This window comes from Eptesicus fuscus, chromosome 14 (assembly GCF_027574615.1).
Source record: "Eptesicus fuscus isolate TK198812 chromosome 14, DD_ASM_mEF_20220401, whole genome shotgun sequence".
Taxonomy (NCBI): Eukaryota; Metazoa; Chordata; class Mammalia; order Chiroptera; family Vespertilionidae; genus Eptesicus; species Eptesicus fuscus.
In genome coordinates, this window is record NC_072486.1 from 30,939,590 (window position 1) to 30,966,521 (window position 26,932).

The window sequence follows — 26,932 nt, forward strand, 5'->3', positions numbered from 1 at the left end:
CAAAATCAAGTTTTATTCAAGTAGACACAAAGCATGGGCTCCTATTCACCAAAGCCTACCTAGTGTTTCTGCCATTGCCTGTGAAAGAGGCAGAAGTACGCATCTGAGTGGATGTGGGCCAACTTGCAAGTGAGTTGCGCACATGGTCAGTCAGTTCCAGGTTTTTGAACTTTGTGGCACCAAATTTTGTCTCCACCTTCAGGTCGGGAGCAGAGTTCCTAATATGGTCCATTGAGGAAGTGTCATGGTGTTCACCACCCACTTGGCCCCCACTTCTACTTGCGATGTCAGTTTTCATTATAATAATGGTACAATGAGCTTTGGGGTCAGGTCTTTGGTATTTCCTCCATTTTGGAATGATCTGGTTCTAGCCAGTCTAGGCAGGGGTTTTCCTGCCATAAGGTGGGGGCTCTGGTGAGAGGACCTAGCATCTGCCTGATATCAGATCCTGCTTCCTCATTTCATTTGGGATTTTCCCCTAGGTCCTCTCTCTTAGGTCACACCTCCAGGTATATGGGCCATGAAGAGTAAAAACCCAGACTTGCTTCATGAATTAGTTGCTTCCGTGGGTGCAAGTTGAAAATAGATGGCAACTGCCTCCTAGCTGCACTCAGGGGTGGCTTTGGTAACCGGTCACAAGGGGAAATCTTCCCAATGGGCAGAGCTTCAAGTGGTGTACCTAGTCATCCCCTTTGTAAGCAAAGAGAAGTGGCCTAGGTTTAGAGTATTTGTGGACTCATGGGCAGGGAGAAATTACTTGACTGGCTGTTAAGGCGTTTGGGAAGAGAACGATTGAAAGGTTGAATACAAGGGGTAGAGGCACGTGGGGAATGGTCATGAAGAGTATCTTCATATCACACATTATCACCACCCAAAAGTTGGCACAATGGATAGATACATGAGCAAAAGGATGATGTTGGCAGGGATGAAAGTTGTGTATGGGCTCAATAGCATGGGCTCCTATTCACTGAAGCTGATCTAGTGTTTCTGCCATTGCCAATTGTCCACCCTGCCAGAAACGGAGACCAACACTGACTTCTTGATATGGCACAATCCTGTGAGACCAACCAGACAAGTTGATTATACTAGGTATAGTAACAGGCGTATTCCAGATGTGAGTTTGTCTTTCTTCCTCACATCACTTTTTGAGGGTTTACAGATAGATGGTTTGATTCATTGGCATGGCATCATACATAATTTTGTGTTTCACTAGGGGACTGAAATCACAAAAAAGGTGGAGTGGTTTCATGATCAGGTGATCCATAGGTCTTACACGACATACTGTCACCCAGAAGCTGCCTGAATGACAGAGTATTGTAATAGTTGTTAGCACAGCTGTAGCAACCCTCGAAGGTGATATTTTTGAGGATGCAATATAATCTAGGATGTTCAAAACATTTATATGGTGCTATGTCTCTGCTAAGAGAATACATAAGTCTGGGAACCAGTAGGTGGAAGCAGGAGTGGCCCTATTTGTCATTAGTCTTGTGACCTTCTAGAAATTTCTGCTTCCCATCTGAGCAACTCCTGATTTACAGCCATGTTATCATGGGACTCTATTTTTTGTTTTTAATATATTTTATTGATTTCAGAGAGGGAGAGAGAGAAACATTAATGATGAGAGAATACTTGATTGGCTGCCTCCTGCACACCCGCTACAGGGGATCAAGCTACAACCTGGGCATCTTCCCTGACAGGGAATCAAACTGTGACCTCCTGGTTCATAGGTAGACACTCAACCACTGAGCCATTGCAACTAGGCAATAATGCTACATTTTTATATTCTCGATAGTTCACTTGACACTAGTTTTCAACGTCATAAAGCACTTACCAAATTCTTATGAAACAATTATGAACACAGTAAAGATGAGTCGCAAATTTACTCTACAATTTTTCTATAATAGGTATTCAATTCTGTAGAAAAATGTAAATATCACCTTTATTGTTAACATTTACATTTGGTTCTGTAAACAAAGTTGGCAAAAAAAAAAAAAACTCACAAAAAACCTAAGAATTTTTATACATATTTATAAAAAGTTCAGTATTATCTTTATCCCTTTTGAATTTATGTATTTTTTAATCTAAAAGCCAGTAAATGTAGAATTTGAAGGGAAAGAGGAAAACATTGATGACAGATTTGAATCATCCTCCCTCCAAATATCAAAACCATCACAGATTCCACCATTTTCGGTGTAGTTTGTGAAACCCAAAAATTCTGATGTCTCTTCACTAGTCTGAAATAAGTCTAGTAGAGATTGTGAACTACAAATTCTGTTTTCCTCTTGTGTAATAAGACACTCAGTTCTTTTCTTATCTAAATCCACATTTGGTTCCAGATTTTCTTTTTTATTTCTTCGTAATAATATTTTCACTTTCCGACAGATTTTACCAGAAGGTAAGCTATCCATATTCTTGATGTCACATTCATTGGGTTCCCCAAGACAACTTTGGGATGAAGTGTTTGCCTGAAGAGTTCGGTGCTCCTGTGAACTGTTCATTGCTGACAGACTATAATCATGACATATTAAATGAAGGTCCTTTTCCTTCAGATCCTTTGCTGGAAAAAGCACAGCATCTGATTTTTGTTTTGGTTGAGATGCACTATTATCTATATTGAAATTAGAAACTTGTATAGATGTCTGTAGCCTACACAGACAATGATCTGTTCTTACTTCTTCCAAGTTGTTTTCATTTATAATTAATTTACGTTTAGAAATATCAAGAATGCAACCCTGTCCGTTTTTACCTGGAAATAGATGTGTAAAATTTTGTCTTATGTCATTTTCAGCTGGATTTAATGTGGAACATTGATTTGTTTTCTCATCAAGTCCTCTCAATTCATTTGAAGGGTTAGGGATGTGCTCTGAAATAAACACAAGCTTCTCTTCAGGTTGCTGGGTTTCTTTATATAGACAACTCCGCTTGATTACCTGTACATTATTTTCCCTGAAGTTTCTCTGAGAAATAGGTTGCAATTCTAGCTTTTCTTTTGGTTCAGACTTTTTCAGGATATTTGTAGTAATAGGAGAAAGGGATCCAATGCTGTATTTTAATCTTTTTAGAAAAAAAGAAAAAGAATTGCAAAAAAGAATGTCTTAGTAGTTAAACATTAAATTAGTAAAAATCTTTTAAAACTATTTATGAAACTTATTTAACTTAGGTAATATTACAAAAATACAGAAAATCTTAGCATTCAGACAAATTTAGATGTTTTTAGAGTAATAAAATTCTACAGATACAGCTGAAAACTGTAAAGTATCCCTCTTCCAATCCATTCTTCCCTTCCAGCATCTTGAATTTGGTGTTTAATACTCTTTCAATCATATAAAGCAAACAAATATGATAGTAGAGAGATTTGGGTCACTTTCATTATCCTGAAAAATTTCATAACTTCTTTGTTGTGATGTACATTTTCAATTTAGTTAGCAATGTGAAATGAGCAATTATTGGGAAACCTAAGGCAGAAACACATACAGTAGGTCCTTGGGTTACATCAGAGATCCATTCCTATGGTGCAACGTAATGCGATTTTCGCCGTAAGTCAGAACCCACCTACACAAGCACCTACGTCACTCACATGGAGTACATACACAGCAGTAATGAAGTGACACAGTAAAACAAATTTAAAAGAAAGATAACAATTCCTGACCTTTACTTGTGGTAAATAAATAAAAAAAAAAAAATAAAGCACATATGTACATACATCAAAATGGCGGAACTTTTTTTTTTTTTTTATAAATAAATGGGAGATGGCTACATAACCATGAAGCGACATATGTCAAGTCCGACGTAACTCGGGGACTGTCTGTATCTATCTATATATATAAAATCCTAAGCAACTGGTCAACCGGTTGCTATGACGACGCACTGACCACCAGGGGGCAGACACTCAATGCAGGATCTGCCTCCTAGTGGTCAGTGTGCTCCACAGTCAACCTCCTGTGGCCAGCCATCCTCCAGGAGTACCTGCCCCTGGCCGGTCGGCCCTGATTGGATCGCTGGCCAGGCTAAGTGAAGAAAAGATTCTTAAAACTTCCTAATAGTAACTACAAATTCTAGCATTTTTATCCCAAGTGGATGGTAAACTTCATGGTTTACCAGGGGTTGACAAGCTAGCACAATGGCTAAATCTAGTCTGCCATCTATTTTCCTAAAAAAAGTTTCATTGGAACATAGCCACACCCATTCATTTACATAATGTCTGTGGCTACTTTCTTTGTATAATGGCAAAGCTGAGTCTTATGGTTCACAAAGCCTGAAATATTTACTATTTTTAAAAAAACCCTCCTCTGGACTATAATGTTAAAACGAGGACCTTAAAAGTAATCTAAAATAAATACTTTTGGTAGTAAAGAGGAGAGAGGAAAGAAGTAATCAATCCTTAACCGTATTTACATTCTCAAAATATATATTCCATCTAAGAATAGGAAATTTCGGATTTATTTTTAGTTTAATAAAATAGTTTAAAATTTAAAACTCAAGTGGATAAATTACCTTTTCTTTTTAGGCATGTCCCTTTCATGTTCCACAAATTCAAAAATTAACTTAGATACGATGTTATCAACAACTTGATAGCGATTACTCTGTGCAAAGTTTCTGTGTTGCTCAGTTAGGAGATGCTAAAACGAAACAAAAAAGCATATAAATTATATTTTTAAATCAACAGATACCTTTTTTCGTTCAGGTTTGCTAACATATACATGTCTCTAAAATTAGGTTTCTAATAACTACTCCAAAGTAATACCTTTTACTAGAACTTTGAAGGACGATAGAAGTAAAAGTAACTTTTGAGAAACTACCAAAACTACAGTTGACCCTTGAACACAGAGGTTAAGGGGTACCAACTCCCTCGCAGTCAAAAATCCATGTATAACTACACCAGTTGTCTCTCTGCATCTCCCTCACTCCAGATACCAAAATCCGAGATGCTCAAGTTTCCTATGTAAAACAGCATAGATCAACGCATACAGTCAGCCCTCAGCATCCACCAACTCCGAATTTCAGATAAAAGACAGTACAGGTATTTCTTTAAAAAAAATAAAATAATCCATATTTCAGTGGACCCATGCAGTTCAAACCCATTTGTTTAAGGGTCAACCTTACTTTGCTTTTCAGTCTTGCATTTTTCAATGAAAAAAGTCAAATACTAATTTGTGGTTTCAATGTAACTGAAAACGAACTATATCAGAAATCTGAAGATAAAGATGGAGAAAAAAAATAACATTTACAGTGCTCTAACATTTTTGAGGACACTTTCCCTTTACTACTTTATTTTAGCCTTATACAATTACCACTAAATAAAGTAGGACTTATAAAATATCCAGTGAACAAAATGTTGTAATTAATATACAAGAATCCAAAACAAGAAGCTATAAGGTAAACACACAAATGAAGTACAATGAATGCTGTGAGGTATAAAAATAATTTTTAAATAAGGAACACATTTGAGAATAAGCAAATGATTCTATTACTCAGTGCTTATAATGGAGAATAGAGAGAAGTTATTATTAATTTTAAGAGTGGTCAAGAACAAACATAAATAAGTTCAGTGTATTGGAATAAAACTCACAGGAAACAAAGTTCCTTTTGAATAGGTGGAATCACCAGGCTAATTCTATTATTTGTTTGTTAGCTAATCAGGGAGTTATATCCAAAAGCCTACACCAAGATGATCATAGAACCTCTATCTGTTTCCCTAGTTTCATAAAACTTTAATTTTTGGTGATTTTATTCTATTTCCAAAAATTAAATTCTCCAGCTTACACACACACACACACACACACACACACACACACACACACACACAAAACAAACAAACAAACAAAAAACAAAAAAACAACACAGTACAGTTGACTCTGGAATAACTTGGGGGTTAGGGGGTGCCAAACCCTGGCACAGTCAAAAATCCGAGTATAACTTTTGACTCCCTATAATACTAACAGCATACTGTTGACCAAAAAGTCGTACCAATATAAACACAATTAACACATATTTAGTATGTTTCTATCATCTCCTTGTCTGTTAGTTCCTATATCAATATTGTCTGATATGATACACAACACTGTAGATGTTATATATTTTACTAACAGTAGATATCAAAGATGAAAAGACAATGTAAAAAAAATCCCTACTTATTTACAGGTATAATATTCATGCATTTATAATGAAGTAGCAATATGAAAAGTATGCATTTATAATGAAGTAGTAACTACTTCCAATAGTTAAGAAAATCTCCCAAATTTTTCAATATATTTATTGAAAAAAAATCTGCAAATAAGTGGACCTGCACAATTCAAAGGCCAATTGTATTCTGGTATATCTATTCCTTCCTTCCTTGCGAAATTTACCAAATAAAAACTACGTATGTCCAGTAATGTTAAATGAATAAAAAATGATTAAAACTTAAAAAGTAACATTAACTCTCTTCTAAGTTCCGATTCAGTTTATTCATGTTCTTGGAAGGAAAAATAATTAATTGAAAATAAGAAAAACAACTCTTATGTAGTTCCCCTCTACTTCCACACCTAGCTCTTCATAATTATCCTGTAAGTATTGATATTAAAAATACCCTCATTATTACCACTGCACTTTATACTTCATTATTTTGATTAATCCCACTTGCAAATTTATGTTTTTATATCTATCTTCTCTGCCAAACCGTAAGATGTATAAGAATAGAGTATATGTCTACTTATTATTGCTAAATCTCCAGTAATCAAATTTTTTCAATGAAGGCCTTGATATGCAGACTAAAAAGCATATACATGAAAAACTTTAAAAAATAAAAAATAAATCAATCCCAACATCCCCTTTCAGTAATTATCCTTTGTCATGGCAACTAGTGACCAAGGATTTTGTTTTCTAGCCTCAACAGTTTCTAAGCATCAAATCAGGATAACAAACTGATATTAAGGAAAGCATCCATTCCAGATTATTCTATGGTAACAACATCAAAATAAAATTTAAGGACCAAGCTATAATTTAAATTTTCAAAATGATTTAGCTTCTCATTAAAAGTAGTTCATAATTAATTGTATTTTTCTCCTCTACTATATAAATAAAACACAAAGCACAAATACATTTTGGGTTACAAAACAATCATACTTCAAGTAAGAGTGAGTAGAGAGCCTGGACAGGTGGCTCAGTGGTTGAGCATCAACCTATGAACCAGGAGGTCATGATTTGATTCCTAGTCAGGGCACATGCCTGGTTGCAGGCTTGATCCCCAGTAGGAGACATGCAGGAGGCAGCCAACCTATGCTTTCCTCTCTTCATTGATGCTTCTCTCTCTCTCTCCCTCTCTGAAATCAATAAAAATAAATATTTTAAAAAAGAGCCAGTAGACAGAGACAGTTTATGAATCAAATGTTTTTAAATATTATTCTCAAACTTTTCTACCATTTTCTACCAAAACCAAACACCAAAATAAATCTATCTACTATTTTTAAAATTAACAATTCAAATTATTAACAGCTAACATTTAGTAAGCACAGTGCCAGGCACTTCCTAAGTTCACACAAACAGGAAGCCAATTTTCAAACCTGGGCAGCCTAGATACAAAGCTCTTGCTTTTTTTTTTTTTTTTTTTAAATCAGTTTACAGGTTGTAATAGTTCCCATCTTTAACTTTCTCTTCATCCCATATATCCTTCCAACTATACCATTTCTTTCTGCTACTTCAAAAAATTGTCTTCATTTTCTTCTCATCCTCCCATTAGTAAATCACATGCCCATTTTTTAATTGCTTAAGCCTGCAATATTACAGTCACCTATGACTCATCCTTTCTTACTCCCAACATCCAATCCACTGACAAATCCCCTTGGCCCCACTTTTGAATTACATCCACAATCTGACCATGCCTCCTGACTTCTACTTAGTCTAGGTCTCCATCATCTGTTCTTTGGTCCCAACAATCAGTTTACTTTAGCACTTCTGCATTGTTTATTTCAATATCTACAGGTCTTACTGTTCCCTCACTTCTCTCAGGCCTCTACTCAAATATTACCTTATCAGTTAGGTATTCTTTATCTAGTCTATGTAAATAGCAAAGTCACCATTCCTGCTTTATATTTTCTCATAGCACTGACCTGAATATTCTCTATATATCTTTATTATTCTTTTATCCTATAGTTACCTATCTCCCCCACCCCCTAGAATGTAATCTTTATAAGGGCAGGGAATTGGTCTTTGTTCAATACTACTTGCTCAGAGCAGTGATTCTCACATAGCAGATGCACAATAAATATTGGTTGAATAAATGAATAAAAATGATTTTTCAATATATATTTCCCCACTCTGGGTTCTTAAAATTTCAGATAATTATATTAAACAGAAACATATACTACTTAATAATTTAATGTTATAACCACAATCTATTCAGTTTTAAAAATATCAAACCCCAAACATAAAATCACACTTACAGTTTCGAGATCTTCATATTTTTGCAAGCAACATTCACAATATCCTTTTTTTTTCTTCTCTTTCAATTGGAGTTGAGTTGGGATTTCATCACATTTATCGCCATCCATTTCGATTCTGGTAGAAATATATGATAAAAGGATTAACTGCTGAACATAAGGAATAATACAAATCTATAGTCCCCGCCTATCAAACAAAATCTGCCATAATCTGCATAGAGATTTGTACCAACAAATAGTTGTAACCATTTTTCTTTTTAAACAATTGAGAAGCAAACTAAGAACGTAATGATGATTCCGGAGCATATTTCAGATCACTTAAGAAAAACAACACATTTTAATTATTTGCAATTTTCAATCCCTTTTCCCCCCATCTATCTAAAGTTTCTAAATGTGACACACTGAAAAGAGATTCAGACTTCAAATCTAGCCAAGGGGCAATAAAAATATATAGGGGGTTGAAACCATAAGAGTGGACAGACACACACACACACACACACACACACCATAAATAAATTATTTTCATGTTTGTTTAAGTAGATAAAAAGTTACTTAAAGTTTAAACCAACCTTAGTTTAACCTGAGTTTGCTTTTGGATGTTGGATGGCTTATCTATATCAAATGGACTGGAAGGCTTCTGAATAGAGTAATTTATATAAGGCATATTGGTCAGTTGAAGATAAAATGGTCTATAAAGTCTAAAAGAATAAAAAGAAAAATACATGAACATTTTTATGGTTAAAGAAAACACATTTGATATTTTAAAATCATGTAATTCTTCTGGAATCTGAAACAACAGAAATCAGACTTCCCTTCCCAATTCTAGACCCATTTTTTTAAACACATTAAAAACAAACATAGTTGTGGTAAAATACACATAACAAAATGTACTACCTTAACCATTTTTAAGTGTATAGTTCAGTCGTATTAAGTACATTCACAATGTTTTGTAAACATGAACACTATCTATCTCCAGACCCTTTGCATCTTGCAAAACTGACTATACCCATGAAAGAGTAACTCCCCATTCTTTTTCCCACCAGCCCCTGACAACTACTCTTTTACTTCCTGTCTATATGAATTTAATGACTCTAGGTGCCTCATTAGATGGAATCATGCAGTGTTTTTTCTTATTTCACTTTACATAATGTCCTCACAGTTCTTTCATATTGTAGCATGTGTCAGAGTTTCATTCATTTTTAAGGTTGAATAATATTCCATTGTCTGTATATACATTATCCATTCATCTTGGCTATAGTGAATAATGCTATGAACATATATATATGTGTATGTATCTCTTCTAAGACCCCGCTTTCTATTATTTTGGATATATACCCAGAAGTGGAATTGCTGGATATGGTATTTCTAATTTTTTGAAGAACTTCCATATTGGTTTTTCCATAGTGGATGCAAAATTTTCCAATCCTGCCAACAATACTCAACACTTAATCTTCTGTTTTGTTTGTTTGTTTATAATGGCTATCCTAAAGAATATGAGTTATACTGTAATGATTTGCATTTCTCTGATAAACATCAATGTTGAACATCGTTTCATATGCCTACTGGTAACTTGTATATCTTTGGGGAAATGTCAAGTCCTTTGTCCATTTTTAGTCAGGTCATTTGATTATCTGTTGTTGATTTTTTTAATTTTAATCCTCACCTGAGGATATTTTTCCATTGATTTTTAGAGAGTGGGAGGGAGAGGGAGAGACAGAGAGAAACGTTGATATGAGAGACACATTCATTGGTTGCCTCCTGCACACATTCCAGGGAAATCAAGCCTGCAATGGAGGTATGTGCCTTTGAACGGAATTGAACCCGAGACCCTTCAGTCCTCAGGCCTACACTCAAATCCATTGAGCCAAACCGCCTAGGGCTTGACTTTTTTATATCAATGCCTTATTAAACATATGATTTACAAATATCTTCTTCCATTCCATGGGTTCCCTTTTTCACTCTGTTGTGGCCTTTGGTGCACAGAAATTTATAATTTTGATGTAGTCCAATTTTATTTTTAAAAATCTTTTATTGCTTGTATTTTTGGCGTCATATCTAAGAAATCACTGCCAAATCCAATGTCATAAAGCTTTTCCCCAGTGTTTTTTTTCCAGGAGTTTACAGTTTTAGGTTTTTAAGCCATTTTGAGTTTTGAAAACAAACAAACAAACAAATGTCCTTTCCCCACTGAATGATCTTGACATCCTTGTCAACATGTGAAGATTTATTTCTAGGCTCTTTATTCTATTCCACTGGTCTATATATCTGCCTTTTTGTCAGCACCAAACTATTTTGATGACTGTAGTTTTGTACTGTTTTGAAATCCAACTTTGTTCTTTTCAAGACTGCTTTGGGTGTTCAGGGCCCTGTGAGATTCCATATGCATTTTAGGATGGAGTTTTTCCCATTCTGTAAAAAACGTCATTGGGATTCTGACAGGGAATGTACTGGATCTGTAGATCACTTTGGGTACTACTGACATCTTAACAATATGAAGTCTTCACATCCATGAACATAGAATATCATTTACTGATGTCTTCTCTAGGCCTAATTTTGAATTGCAGCCCCGCCGCTCCCCCATAATACATTTCATAAAGAGAAGCATTCAACACACATTAATCACCTCAGTGAGTACCCAAGAGAATTAATTACATATCTAAATGAGTAATTAACCACACATGTCTGAGTAACTGGAAAGTCAAGGAAAAGAAATATGATTCCCCCCTGCCAACTTAATTCACTTACACCATAATTTTCATTAATATTATCCTATAATATATCAGAGTGAGTTTAGAAAAACTACCACATAAAATGTTAAGACTCAGCGATGGCCAGGTAAGCTCAATGGTTAGAGCATCATCCAGATACACCAAGGTTGTGGGTATGAACCCCAGTCAGAGCACATATAAGAAATCAACCAATGAACGCATGAGTGGAACAACAAATAGATGTTTCTCTCACATGCTCTCTCTCTAAAATAAAAAAGTTAGACTCAGCTTTGTATTTCCAAATTGCAACTAATAATTTCTTTTTCACAAATGTAGAAGCAATTATTAAGTAGTTGTTACAAATCATATGGTACTGTATTTACCCAGATAATGGTTATTTGAAATATTAAAGAAATGAGTTGGTCTCATGATTGTTATAAATTAGGTATTTCAAGGAATTATTATCTTTAACATACTAAAACTAAATTCAGCCCTGAAGCACAAATTAATTAATGCTACTTTCTGTTATTTCTGCCACATGTACATTAGTGTATAATATAAATCCAATATAACAGTATTGATAGAGGTACATTGATTAGATGGTCTGTTTTGTTATTATATTTAAATGACAGAGATTGAACTTAGATACTTACTGGCTCATATCTTCCACCTTTAGAAAAGGCTTTTTGAGTCTACCTGCTTGAAAACATATTAAAACATGGTATTAGATATTATAAATCCAGGATTTAAAACAAACAAACAAAAAACTACTCTGGCTAAAAAAAACCAATACAACACACACACAAAAATCACCAACTATGTACCCATTATCCATTTCATTTCAATTAGTTTTAAGTCTCAGGTCAATCCATTTCAAAATAACAGAAGCTCTGTCTATATTCTGAGATCCTGAAATTAAATGGACACCCCCCGACCCCCAATAGACCTATGAGTAGAATTCAGGAGGCTCAAGAGGTTCAACAGGTAAAAACACAAATTTGACTTTTATTTTTACTAACTTCTAACTAAAATTTGACATTTCCTCAAATTATGCATATAAGTATTACCTGTGCCGGTAATTTTGATACAAATTAAAACAGGTATTTTCCTATCCTATTAATTACTACAGATATCTCAAAGCATCATTTATGTTCATCACTTTAAATTTACATTAATCAGAATCAGTTCTAGAGCTTGACTTTAATGTGTAATTAAAGCATGTATATTATTATTATTTCATTAAAAATTCTGTTAACTCAATTCCAATATTATTTCCTTAGTAAACTAATAATTAAAAAATATTTTTTAAACAGATTGCTACAGGGGTACAGGTTCTTAAAAAGGCTAGGGACTACATTTGAAGTTATTTACATGACTTTTAAGAAAATTATGTTCTGTTTTCTAAAGCAAACCAAACACATTTAAGTATATCAAAATACTTACTTCTTGTTTTCTGTGTGCCAACACCTACTCTTTTCCCCTAAAAAAAAAATTTGATATTGAAAATACTGGGTTTGAAAGTACAGTGAAAATCACAATTACCCTTAAATTATTTTTTAAATCCATATAGGCAAAGAATAATATATATATATTAAAAAAAATTCATTATAGTCTATCAATTCCAGTCAAGCTGGAATACATCCAATGTGGTCAACCAATCCCATTGATTATAATTGAAAACTGAACAAAATACAATAAGCAACTACCTGCAGATTGAAAAGTAAACAGAAGCAAGAATACTGTTAAAGGAAGTAAAAACTTAAAGAGAAGCTACCTTTAAGGGGTAAGTTTTCCATCCCCCCATCTTTCTCTTGCAATTTTGTCTTAAGGATGAACCAACCTATAGTCATGGAGTTGATGGGAATAGTGAAGTCAGTTATCTCTCCTATGCAAACCCCATCTTTCTAGCTAGAAAGAACCTGGAAAGAGGCTCCTGCAATCCAAAGATTACAAAGAGAATCTTATGCCTTCTTTGATTTCTCCCACCTTTTTGCCCTTTTTTGGGGTGGCGGGGGATAGGACAACAGTTATGAAACTGCAATTATAGAAGTACCACAAGCAAATGAAATTGAGAACCCTTGACTTTCTGACCAGAGAAACTATGAAAAGGGTCACTGCATACTGGAGAGTGAAGGGGAAACCACAGACAATAGCAAACTGGAGAAGGGGATCCCTAATTCCCTGTATAAATCCACATAAAAACCACGCTTAACTCTAAGCTGCATATTCTAAGGACAGATACAAATTAAGAGCTTTAAAAATTGGAACTATAAGATTCAAACCACACTGCCCAAGTCTTGGGCTAATCTATAAGTGATGCATACGCAGAACAAACAGAGAGCTCCATATAAGTCTTTGAAAACGGAAACTGAGATTAGACTTGCCATCTAATTTGAGACAGAACTGATAGTCTGAACAAAATTGGATGACTGCCTGCTAAAACAATGACAGCAGCAACAACAAAAATCCACCTTCTCTAAAGTATATCATAGAACTGGAGCCTATACAACATTTACAATATCTAATATGCATTCAAAAACTATTTGATAACAGTTTATTCTTGTATTATTTATTATTGTATTATTTTCCATACAAACAATCATAAACCTACTTTTGAACACCCTGTATAATAATAAAAAGAACCATTCACCAGGAAGACATAAAAATATCAGATGTGTACACACTTAACAATGCTCAGGACAAAGAATAAGTCAAAAGATAAAATTTAGAATATTTTTAATTAAACAAAGATGAAAATAGGACATGTCAGCAACAGGAACTCTCATTCATTACTGGTGGGAATGCAAAATGGTATAGCCATTTTGGAAGACAGTTTGGCAGTTTCTTATAATACTAAACACACTTTTACCATATGATCCAGCAACATGCACCTTAATATTTATTCAATGAGCTGAAAATACAAAAACCTTCACATGGATATTTATATCCATAATTTATATCCATAACTGGCAAACCTGGAAGCAAGCAACCAAGATGTCTTTTGGAAGGTGAATGGATAAACCATGACACATCCAGACAGTGGAATTTTCAATGATAAAAACAAATGAGCTACCAAGTCATGAAGACATGAACTTTTAAATGCCTAATACTAAGAAGTCAATCTAAAAGGCTATATATATACTGTGTGATTCCAGCTCTATACTATGTGATTCCAGCTGTATGACATTCTATAAAAGGTGAAATTATGAAAACAGTACAAAGATCAGTAGTTGCCAGAACTACCAGTAAGTGGGGAAGGGAGGGTGAATAAATGGAGCATGGAGGATTTTTAGGGCATTGTAATTAAATTGTAGGGTATTGTATGGAAGAAATGTACATTTCTAAATACATTTGTCTAAACCAAAAGGCAAAAGTGAACCCTAACATAAACTATGGACTCTGAGTGGTGATAATTTAATATAGGTTCATCAATTAGTACTACTCTGATGTAGATTATTGATAGTAGTGGATGTTGTGTGTATACTGGAAACAAGGGGTATATGGGACTATCTATACCTTCTACTCAATTTTGCTGTGAACCTAAAGAAGCTCTAAAAAATAAAGTCTAGCTCTGGTTGATGTGGCTCAAGTTAGTTGAAGTGTCATCCTGTACACCAGGTTTAATTCCCAGTTGGGGCATATACCTAGGTTTTGGGTTTGGTCTCAGTTGGGACATGTATGAGAGGCAGTTTCTCTCTTACATCGATGCTTTGCTCCCTCTCTCTCTCAAGTCAAGAAACATATTCTCAGGTGAGGATAAAAATAAATAAATAAAGTCTATATATTTTTAAAAAGCTAACATAAAATGTTTGAGATGAAGCTAAAGCAGAGCTTAAAGGGAATTTACAGTAAAGGTGGTTCTTTAAAAAGAGGAATAAGATAAAACTAGTCAGGTTGACCAAGAAAAGAAAAAAAGACATACGATAATGAAAGAGGAGATGTCATTATAGACCCCATAGACATTAAAGGCTTAATAAAGGAATATTACGAACACTTTTGTCATCAATTTGACAATTTTAACAATATGTACAAGTCCTTTGAAAAACACAAACTAACAAAGTGCACTCAAGAATAAACCCAAGGTTCCTCTAATAGAGAAATTGAATTCATATTTGAAAAATTTCCAACATAGAAAATTTAACACCCCGATAATCTTACCGACAAATTCTACCAAATATTTAAAAAGTAAAACAGATTCTAAAAATACTTGTCTAGAAAATAGAATTGGAAATACATTCTAGCACTTTATAAGGACAGCATTATCTTGACAGTGAAATCAAAGACATTAAAAGAAAAAGATGACCAATATTTCTCAGGCACATATATGCAAAAATCCTCAAAAAAAACCACCCAAACATGTTTCTGGATAACTGAGGGGGGTGGACCTCAAAGCACTTTAAATAAATTAGTGGAGCAAATACGTTTATCCACCTTTAAAAATTACCAAAGTATTTATGAGAATATAATTAATGTGTTAAAATTTACATGTATTATGTAGTATGTGCAAGATTTATAGCTGTCCATTCAAGACCCATAAATGCACCTTCATTAACAAGTTTTCTTTTAAGTACTTGGCAAACCAAAATTATTCCAGAAACATTTTTTTTCTCATTAAAAAAACAACAAAAAACTGCCAGAAGTGGAATCAAATTGACCAATTAATCACACATCCTGGATTATAGAGATACTAGAGGCCCAGTACATGATTGAATCATGCACGTGTAGGGTCCCCTACACGCTTTCGCTTTTCGCGGTGGAGCTGGGTGCCTATCCGCTGGTGCCGGAGCAGACAGGCACCCAGCTCCCCCACTTTTGATGGTCCGCGGCCACTGAGGGGGGCTGCCGCGGACACCTGGCTACCCTGCCATTGAGAGGCGCAGCTGGGTGTCCGCAGCAGGCCCCCTCAGTGGCCCCGGATCTGGCTGTTGAGAGGCGCAGGGGGCGGGAGTCCCACTGAGGGTAGCCCCCCTCAGTGGCAGCGGATCCATGCCTCTCAATGGCCGGATAGGCCACCCCGAGTCCCGCCCCCCAATCGTGGGCGTAGCGGAGTGATGGTAATTTACATGTTACTCTATTATTAGATACGATTTGGTATTTTTATCATTTTTGTTTGGAGAGAAAAGGTATTTTTCACACCTATGTAAAACAGTGGTCTGGGGGTATATGGGAAGCAACCAATTGATTGCCCATCTTTCCCTTCCTCTTTCTTTAAAATCAATAAAAACGTATCCTTAGATGAGGATTAAAAAACAAAAACCAGCTTTTATTTTTTTTCCCTAGTGCCTGGCACACAATAGACACTGAGTATTTGTTGAATACTAAATGAACAATGGAAGGTACATGTTTAATCAACACCTAGCGTTTAAAAAGACATGATCTGAACCCTCAGAGTTTATGTTAGATTTAAGGCACTGAAACCTGTTAATAAGTATCTTTCAAATCTTCCCCTCTTCTTCTATTACTACTTTAAGCAGGCCTTCAACCTTCTGCCTGATTACAGACATGTCATCCCAGAATATTCAATATGTGTGTGTATTCAGAATCCATAAATGTCCTTTTGAGTTTAAATTTCCATCCACTTCTATGTGCAATCCAAATAATCTGCAAAGTGCAGTAGCATATTTAGCATATTTCAATAAAGGAATATCCACCCATCATTTTACAAAATTCTGGGAACAGTCATTTAGAAATTTTTTTTGTATTTGTAAATGAGACAACCAAACAAATAAAATATAAGCAATTTTATTTAAATACTAAGTAAATTATTTGTTCCTTTCTGAAAACTATATTTTATGTAAATGAGAATGTATTAAAAATGTGAAGTCCCAAAGACTTTATGAATCATTGTATATAGCATGCATATATGGGGTATTCATGATGTAAAATAGTTAACGAAAACTGTGTTCAAAGGCCAGTGTCCAATTGCTAGTCTTGCCATTAAATATTCTTTACTGGCAACCAGATCTTTCCAAAATGCCTATCCAATCAGTTCCTCTGTTAATAATCTTGCAATAAATTTCCAAACCCTTCAAAAAAAAATCTAACTCCTTTATACTTTTATGTGAACCCGCTAATTTTTCCAGCTTTATTTCTTGTCATTCTCTTGCTCTAAGGATCAATATGCATTATAATAAAATTTACAAAAACATACCATCCTACTTATGACTTCATGTCTTTGTATATACACTCTTCTATAAAATTCATTTTCCTTTTAGATCATAGTCATTTAAGGATTGAGTGAAGAAGAAGCAGACTACAAAAGAATGGTCTGACAGATAGACCATATAACAGAACTATGACTACAGTATGCAAGTTTACCTTAGGATATTCTGGCAATAATATATTCTACTTGACAAAAAAATCCAAATATTTAGACAAAAACCAAACTTGATCACTTTCTTTAATTAACCTAAAAATGAATGAAAGTAACATACCAAATCTCTTATAGAAGTGCTTGATTTCTTGAGTAAACACAATTCCTTTTTCTTTTGTTCAATGTAGTATCTTATGTCTTTATTAAAAGAAAGAAGGGTTTAAGATTAGCATTTTACCTTTGGAGTTAACAGGTATTTCTTGCAATCAGAATTTTCACTATGTAACGTTTGGAACCAAGGGAAATAAATATATAAGAAATAAAAGAAGGATAAAATCCTTACCATCAATATGAAGAATTTTTACTCCCCACGATAAGGCATTTGATAATATACTATTTGAAGGAATAAAATCCTGTAAAAAAACAACAACAGTTTGATAGTTTTTCTAAGAAATTATTTTAAATGAGCTGAATTTAAAAATTATTTGAAACAATGTCACTGAACAGACTACAGTAGTTACAACAGCAATGATAAGACCAGTTTTTTCTTCTGAAATTTCTAAAATCAATCCTGCTTAATATATTCCCATATTCTTGACAATTACTACACAATATAGCCTTACAGTTATTAGTTTCAAGAAATTATTCCATTTAAAAATACCAAAAAATGCTACGAGCTTCAGAAATCTTTAGTAATACTTTAAAAGACCACCAGATGGAGATGTTTCTTCATGAAAAGTAGATTCTGTTCTTTGTAAATCGAGATACAAGCTGATATTTAGGTTTTTCCTATGAAAACAAGGGAAGATTTCAAGAACATCTATCTCTATTTTCTACTTGAGTTTCTAATAACAGAATATACACTGTGAGTTTTTAAAGTTACTACTTATACTTACGTGATCCTTGATAGCTTTTTCAGCTAATAATTTTCCTCTGCTCAAACACACCTATAAAAAAGACCAGAGAACAATCAAACATAAAAAGTTCTAACATAGTGCCTCATTGAAAAAGGTAAAAAGCTAAACTGAATTGAATGTTGTCGAGACCCAAGGTCAGTTCTATAGTAAATTCTATTTAACATGAAAAATAAAATAGCTAGATTCCTCTGAAACTGTCTAAAATTCAATAAGTTTACATTTTAGTTTTCCATTAAACTAAAGATGTAACTGTATATATTGTTTTTATATGGTATCTCACTTTTTAAATAAAGCACCAGAAAAGCAGTTGAAATGCTATGAGTAACAATTAATGTGGAACTAGTCACTGGTGTATAATCTCATTCCTCCAAAAAGCATTAAAAAGATATATTAGCTTTCGATGTTCTCCTGTCTTTGACTTTTTCCCTATGTATTTGTCTTTTTTTGTCAAGTGATATCTCTTATGTAACTCATTTCTTCTATTCCCTGCCCTGATTTTTCTTTCTTCAAAAATGGCTACAGTAGATAAGTTGAGATTTTAACATGATAATTACATTTCAATCTAAAAATAAGATAAACATTTTAGTTTTTAATCTCTTCCCTTTTCCACATCAAATTAAATCAGTTTAATTTATTCTTCATTATATCTTCCAACTTATTGACAAAGGAGTATGATGTCAACAAATCTAGAATATTGGTTGGCAAACTTCTACACATTTTAGGCTCTCCTGGCTTTGTAGTCTCTATCCCAGCTATCCAGTTCTGCCTTTATTCATTTACGTATTAACTGGTTATAGGAAAGCAGTAAACAATCAGTCAATAAGTAAACACATGGGTATTATGGCTATGTTCTAATAAAACTTTATTTGTGAACAACAAAATTTAAATTTCATTTCATTTCCACTTGTCACAAAATATTCTGATTTTCTCCCTATTTGAAAATTTAAAACCATTCTTGACTTGAAAGCTATAAAAAACAGGTGATGGGCTGGATTTGGCCTGTGGCCATAGTTTGCTAAACCCTGCTCTAAAACAAACAAAATATTTCCATTTCTTCTTTAAACAATGACCCACTGTTACTTCTAAGTTATAAATTACTCTAACAACTAAAGTCATACCATCATACCTAAATGCAAGGGTCTATCTTAGGAAGCAGAGTATAACTATACAAGCACTACTAGGAAAAAAAAAAAATCACCCCTCTGTCAGACAGCACCCCTATTAATGACTGGAAAACTACACATAATGTAGACATTGTTCTACCTAAGCAAACTCTGATCCCAGCCTGCTCTTAAAAATCATGAGATCCTCAGGCTGTAGCCTTTCTGAGCGTCTCAAAGCACATTTGAGAGACTTACTGTATCTGGAGACTTAAATGAACTTCCATCATGGCTGGGATGAGGTGAAGTGGTTTCTGCAGTATATGCAGATTCTGGACTTGGTACAGGAGAAATTTGTCCAAAGGTTTGTGCAAATTTAGCTTCCTTTTTATTTGAAATAAGATAACTGATATCTTTGCTGAGAAATTCTTCAACTCGCTAAAGGAAAACAAAGTATTTTTAAGTGAGTCATATAAATCAGACTTTTTATATGCTAAGCCAGCTTTACACCCTTACCCTACCCTTAAGAGTGTAAAATCGTTTGTTTAAAGAAAATTTCCCTACTAAAATGTTTGAAAACCATTACTTAAATGTCTGAATTTAAAAACACATGTACCAAGGTCAGTATTATTGACAATCATTCCTATTCAAAGGCAGGAAAATTGAAATAAGTGAAAACAAATATTAAAGACTTCTAAAATATTTTAAACAGCTATACCTAAATTCTACAGGATCTTACAATATAAATAAATTTTTAAAATGAAGCAAAGTATGTAATAGATGAGTTAATTTCATGTAAGCATTAAGTAGAATGTACGGCTAAGGCCAGTGGTCCCCTTGGTTAAATGCAAATCACTACTTCTTTTTTTTCCCTGAGCAATTTTCATTAACCAGTATATAAAGTAAGTATTCACATTTATTAATTCCAGGGGTTATAAACTCAAATGCCTACAAGGGCCAACAGAAATATAAAGGAATATTTTCATTTTCATTAATACGTGGCCCTCATGACTGCCAGAGTTTCCAATTTTTCAAGAGAAGCCCAATCTCCTACATGCTTCTAAAAATTGTGATAAAATATATATATGACATAAAAATTTAACTATTTTCAGGTGTATGATACAGTAGCATTAAGTACATTCATGTTATACAATCACCACTACCCACTTGCAGAACTTTTTCATCAATCCACCTGATACTGTATACATTAAGCCAAACTTCCCATTCCCCTTAGCCCTTTTTAATCGCTATTCTACTTTGTTTCTATGGATTTGACTATTCTATATACCTCATATAAGTGGAATCCTGTATTTGTCCTTTTGTCTGGCTTATTTCACTTAACACAATGTTTCCAAGGTTCATCCATATTGTAGCATGGGTAGGAATTTCATTCCTTTTCAAGGTTGAATGATATTCCATTGTGTGTGAATACCACATATTGTTTATCTATTCATCTGTTGACATTTGGGTTGTTCCCACCTTTTGTCTATTGCGAATAATGCCGCTATGAACAGGGTCTTCAAGACCTGGCTTTCAATTCTTTTAGATATATACACAAAAGTAGAATTGCTTGATCATATATTAATTTTATTTTTAAGTGAGGAACCCTCATGCTATTTAGCATAGCAGTTGCATTTACAATCCCACTAACAGTGCACAGGAATCCAGTTTCCCCACATCCTTATTAACACTTATTTTTTTTTGCATTTTAATTTCTTTATTGATTAAGGTATTACATATGTGTCCTCATCCCCCATTATCTTCCCAACTGCCCCCCCCTACTCATGCCCTCACCCTCCTGCTGTCTGTGTCCATTGGTTAGGCTTATATGCATGCATACATACCTAAAGGATGTGAGAAGGTATCACATGTGGTTTTGATTTGTATTTCCCTAATGATTAGTGATGTTGAGCATCTTTTCATGTGTTTATTCACCATTTGAAGATCTTTGGAGAAAAGTCAAATTATCCAAATTCTTTGCTCATTTTAAAATCAGGTTGTTGATTTGTAATTCTTTATACATTCTGGATACTAATCCCTTATTAGATATGTGATTTGCAAATTTTTTTCCCTCTCATTCAGTGGGTTGTCTTTACACCTTCTTGATAGTGCTCTTTGATGAACAAAACCTTTTCATTTTTATAAAGTCTAATGTATCTTTTTTTTTTTTTTTTTTTTTAGTTTGCCTGTGCTTTCAGTGTCATATCCAAGGAACCAACACCAAATCCAATGCCATAAAGATTTTCCCTTATACATTCCTCTAAGAGTTTTAGGTCTTATGTTTAGATCTTGATCTATTTTTAATTAATTTTAGCATATGATGCACAGTAATGGTATAACTTCATTCTTTTGCATATGGATATCCAGTTTTCCTGGCATCAGTTGTTGAAAAGATTGCCCTTCCCCTACTGAATGGTCTTGGCAACCTATATATGATGGTTGAATTTCTGGTCTATTACAATGGTCTATATGTCTGCCCTTATGCTAATCCTACACTTTCTCTTGGTTTTCCATTTCCTATAGCTTGAGTTACAACTCTTTAGTAGTGAATAAAATATCATTTATAATTTGGCCCCCAAATAACACTGTTTCTTGCCACTTTCCTTATCTAAATCCCAAATTCAAGTACTAGTGTAATATTAGTTGTTGCTCAAACAAACCACACAGACACTTACTTGAATATACTCTTTCCTCTACTTAAGTTTGTTCATTCTGGAATATTACCATGCTTTCAAAACTCAGCTCAAACTTTCTCTCTCATATAATTTCTAAAGGCAGAACTGATCATTTCCATCTCTATATTCTAATGGCAATTTCTCGATAGTGTCTGTTAAAGTATTCATAATGCTAAGCTATAAATTATTTAGGTGACTGATGTTCCCATAGAATAAAAATTCCTATAGAACTAGACTACCTCTTACTTATTTTTGCATCCCCAGCATCTAAAATAGTGCTGGCATATGAGAGACACTGATGGAATAATTTCTGAATGAATTTCCACATCCAAATCATAATCATTTTTTCAAAGCAGAGTTCAAATTGTGCCTGTAAAATGGCTTGCAAGATTCTTCAGTTGGCTGCAATCTTTCCCTCTTCTTGACCTTCTATGTTGTATTAAAATAACTATACCCATACCATCTCTACCTAGCTGAGGGAAGATGGGCATACGATTCATTTTAGACTGTAACAAAACACTTAATACTATGCCCTGTACTGCTGACTTAAGTTTTATCATGGTCTTCAATTTATTAGCAACTGCTATTTTCTTATGACTCGTCAAAATAAACATCAAACAACTGTCTTCAAGTTCATGATATGGTCAGGTATCTGCCCTTATATCTTTTTTCTTCCCCAACTGCCTTATTTTAGTCCAAACTGTTTAGACATGGACTTAAATGTGGCTGGTTCCATATCCTTTTTAGATGGTTTTGTAACAGTTACTTTCTTTGCCACAATTAAAGATATTTCCCCATTATGTCAGACTTCATTGCTGTGCTCTTTATGGTTGAACTGGTTAGAAGTGCACTCTCCAGATAAATGGGGTATTTAGAGGTTTTCATTAAAACTAGAGAAAAATGCATAAAGTGGACAATTAAAGGACAAAGATGGTACTAATCTGAAGCAAGATTAATTACAAAAAAGAAAGGCCTAAGTAATGCTAAAACATTAAATGAGCAAAAAAATTTTAAGTAATATCTAATTCAACTAACTGGTGCTTAAAGTTGAATCCTAAAACTCTTAAATTAGTGTCTAGAGGTCAAAGTTCCTTAATAATTCCACCAGAGATCTTAACAGTCTTTTTTCAGTGGTAGAAGTGGTAATGTGCTAGGGACAGAAATAGGACATCACTAAATTACTGGAAAAATAGTGTATGGAGAGATCAGAATTTGATAAAAACATTTTTTTCCTGAAAAGAAATTAAGGAATGAAGTCAATAAGTCTTATTATCAAATGCATAAATTAATTCAAAATTTCTTTCAAGTGCCTCAGGAACTGATGGGGAGAGGTGAGAGAGAAAAAGGGAGACAGGGCCAGCAGTCCCAGCACTAGCTTCTATACCGCTGTTTTAGCTAGAGCAGTTCCCTTTTTACTGGCTTTACACTTTGGACATCTGAATATGATTTCATCTGAAGTGTCCACTGCTAAAAACACAAATCTAAAGTCACAGATTTAGATCAGAAGGTGCTAACGGTTATTCATCACATATGAAAAGCTGCAAAACTGTATAAGATAGTTTTTTTTTTAACCATTAATTGCTAGAGGAACAGAATGGTGCAACAGCATGTTAATCTGGGAATCATACTAGTCATTTACCTTCTCCTGATCCTTAAATATTTAATTTCTAAAATAAAGGGGTCTTTACTCTTTAATGTCTAAGGTCCTTAAAAAATTAAGACTTTTGATAGGTGGTCCAGTCAACTTGGTAGCAGGCCTATATAAAACATGGACTTTTAGGAATATAATCAGATAGTTATTATTATATAGAGTACTATGACAAAATGTGTTCAATATTTTAAGAAAATGAATAGCAAAAAAGTAAAATAGCTTTTCAAAGATAGGTAAGTAAAAAACCACAACAATAAATAATTCCAGCCCTAACCGGTTTGGCCCAGTGGATAGAGCATAGGCCTGTGGACTGAAAGGTCCCAGGTTCGATTATGGTCAAGGGCATGTACCTTGGTTGTGGGCACATCCTCAGTAGGAGGTGTGCAGGAGGCAGCTGATCGATGTTTCTCTCTCTTCGATGTTTCTAACTCTCTATCCCTCTCCCTTCCTCTCTGTAAAAAATCAATAAAATATATATATTTTTAAAAATAATTCCAGTAAACTTGTTACTTGTGCTCCTGCAAATATCTACTCCTGGAAAGACAAGATCTGTTCAAGATGTTAACCTTAACAAAGTGCAGCAGAGACCTTTTAAACAGGAAGAATTAGGAAATAAATTAATAAAATTTTAGCCTTACTTGCTAAAATTTACCTAATATTAACCTTAAGCCCAAGAAAATCTTAGAATTTTACCCAAATTATCTAATTTCCTAATCATTTACTCAATGTATAGGGTAGAAAAGAAGCATGTTTTCCAAATTCTTAATCCAAAATTCTGTTGTTCCCTTAATGACATTCATTGTGTTGAGACTCTTATCACTCAAGAGCAATTTTACTTCTCAGGTTTCCCTGGCTCTGTAAATAACATTGTGTTATGCTAATCCAGACAAATTTATGTAGCTCTCCAATAATCACAAGCAAGGAGTTCCTGCTATCTGGAAGACATCCCAGCATTACAAAGAAAAGACAATTAGCAGTCCCACCAGGACAAGGGAGTCTCACCTCACTTCACACTTTGTGAACTTTACACTAATTATTTAAACTAATAATCACAGAGGCTACAAAGGTTAAAACTGACAGCTTTCCATTAATGATATAAAAAGTTTGCACTTGGTACTTACGATGTTTTCCAAAGTGACATTTTAAATGATTATTATATTAAAAAGTACTTGTTACAAATTTTTCCTTTTTTTCAGTGTATAATTTTGACTTACCCCTCCTAGATCCTTAATGTCCTTTTGCAGTTTTTCAGAAATGGTGACAGAAGGTAAGTCGATGTAAAAAATCTTTCCCCAAAGTGGCTTATATTTGGATTTTTCTGGTTTGTTAACAGTTTTCAGAGATTTCAAAGATGGTCTGTTTTTTTCATTTTTGAGTTGGATTTCACCTATTGTTTAAACATTTAGAATTAGATGTTTTCTGCAGACAAAAAACTTACATTGTTTTAAAAATAGTTTTTTTATACACTAATCATATCACAGAAGGGGAAAACCTTTTATCCCACCAATTTAAGCCGTATTTCTTTGTGGTCCCACTTAGGATGATGGGAAAATACCCAATATAGTTTAACGGATACTGTATTGTACAGCAATTACTGTTTACAGCCAAGAGTTGAGTCTGAAGGAAATATTCATGCGTTTACGTTTTATGTACGAAGGGAGGGAACTAGTACCTAAAACCTTATGCAAAGATTTTCCTCCTAAAATGCAAACTTCATGGGGTATCTGCTCAACAAATATTTCTGGAGCATTGCCGTTCTGCTGAACACTCAAAACTGGTACTTAAAATGGCAAACACTGGGCCCCGCCAGGGCGGCCCTGAGGCTCCGAGGCTGAGCGTGGACCCGCGCGCCAAGGGGTCGCCAGTGGGACCCCCGGGGGGCACGGCCAGGGCTGCGGGCCTGATCCCCGGTGGGGGCCCAGCCTGAGGCAGGGATCCGTGTTTCCATCTCTCACCCCCTCTCCTTTCCGCTGTCTCCTCTCCTCTCTGTCTAAAGTCAATAAAAACATACTTTTTTAAAAAAAAAAATGGTAAACCTGTAGCAATGCAAGAACCCTGTTCCCGAGAAGGACCCCGTCCTCGGGGATGCCGCACGGCTCGAGGTGTAGCTTCATGGAGGGTCTGCCTGTCTGTGAAGAACTACACGGTCCACCCTTCATTTCACTACCTCCACGCTGATTTAAAAATTACCTTTCAGAACACCCTCTGTTCCTAAGTGGGAGGTCACTGGAGAGTATACTGTGGCATATAAAGTAAGTATACAGAGTTTGTTTTTGTTTACCTACATGAAAACAGCCCACGGCGGGTTGGAAATACAAATACTTTCAGCTTCAGGAGGGAAGAACACAAAAGAACGAGACCAAGATTCCACCCACAATCGCCCACTTTAAATCATGAAGCGAAAAGCCAGGAACTTTTAAGCTGAGGATCGAGCCGCGAGATCCCGGGACGGGGGGGGGGGGGGGGGGGGGGCGCACATTGCTCTCAGGTTTTACCACCAGGGCACCCCCTGGAATTTGGGGGCCGCAGTTAGGGGCGTGGAGAGCGCGAGGGCTTGCGCCAAGATCCGTTCCCTTTTTGAGGCAAAACACCCTGAACCGAGGGAACCTTCCTTTTAGGCCACAGGGAAGGGCGCACACGCCAGAAAAGCAGCAGGGGACCCACAGGGAGCACTCCACCGAATCAATGGAGGCCCCGGGAGGGAGGAAACGATTAAAGGGACTGCAGGCGGAGGAGGGGCTTCCTACCCTGGACATTTCCTTTGCTGTGGATCCTCATGGCTCCGGGGTTCATGGCAGCCGCCCGGCACCTACATGCTGGATCCGGAGAGGGCGTCGGGCCGGGAGGCCGAGAAAGCACGGCTCCCCGAGGCCCGGAGACCCGCCAGCCGCCTCCCTTCCGCAGAACCCGCACACCCGCGCGGTGGAGACACCAGGCCCGCTAGCCGGACTTCCGGGCCCCGGCCAGGTTCAAGGCTCCGAGGAAGAAGGCGAAAGGCACACACCGGCCGCTGCGGCGGTTGAAGATTTGAAAACGCGTCACGAGGCCGCGGCGCCCAGACGCGCGCCCCGCCTCCTCACGCCGCACGTCCCGACCCTCAAGCCCCGCCCCCTGCTCGCGCCGCACGTCCCGCCCCAAGCCCCGCCTCCGC

General features: G+C 35.4%; 1 protein-coding gene across 1 annotated transcript; it reads right to left on the reverse strand.

Annotated features, from left to right (window-relative positions):
• DBF4 (DBF4 zinc finger) lies at window positions 1-26,815 on the reverse strand. The gene is made up of 12 exons (XM_008149395.3): window positions 26,529-26,815; window positions 24,996-25,168; window positions 19,714-19,893; window positions 18,335-18,385; window positions 17,782-17,851; window positions 17,560-17,636; window positions 12,569-12,605; window positions 11,779-11,824; window positions 8,987-9,115; window positions 8,421-8,535; window positions 4,495-4,619; window positions 1-3,054 (listed from the first exon to the last, which is right to left on the reverse strand). Exons 1-12 carry the CDS (start codon window positions 26,572-26,574, stop codon window positions 2,082-2,084), a joined length of 2,022 nt encoding a protein of 673 aa, XP_008147617.2. The 5' UTR covers window positions 26,575-26,815; the 3' UTR covers window positions 1-2,081.
• Between the last annotated feature and the right edge of the window lie 117 nt (window positions 26,816-26,932).

What these genes read in the sequence shown, in the direction of transcription:
- DBF4 (XM_008149395.3), bottom strand. Translation starts at nt 26,574, where the DNA reads ATGAACCCCGGAGCCATGAGGATCCACAGCAAAGGAAATGTCCAGG. An exon ending in CATTTAAGTCTCCAGATACA is followed by an intron (nt 18,386 to 19,713) that starts GTAAGTCTCTCA and finishes TCTTTTTTATAG; the next exon opens with GTGTGTTTGAGCAGAGGAAA. An exon ending in GCACTTCTATAAGAGATTTG is followed by an intron (nt 12,606 to 17,559) that starts GTATGTTACTTT and finishes TTTTTTTTTTAG; the next exon opens with GGGAAAAGAGTAGGTGTTGG.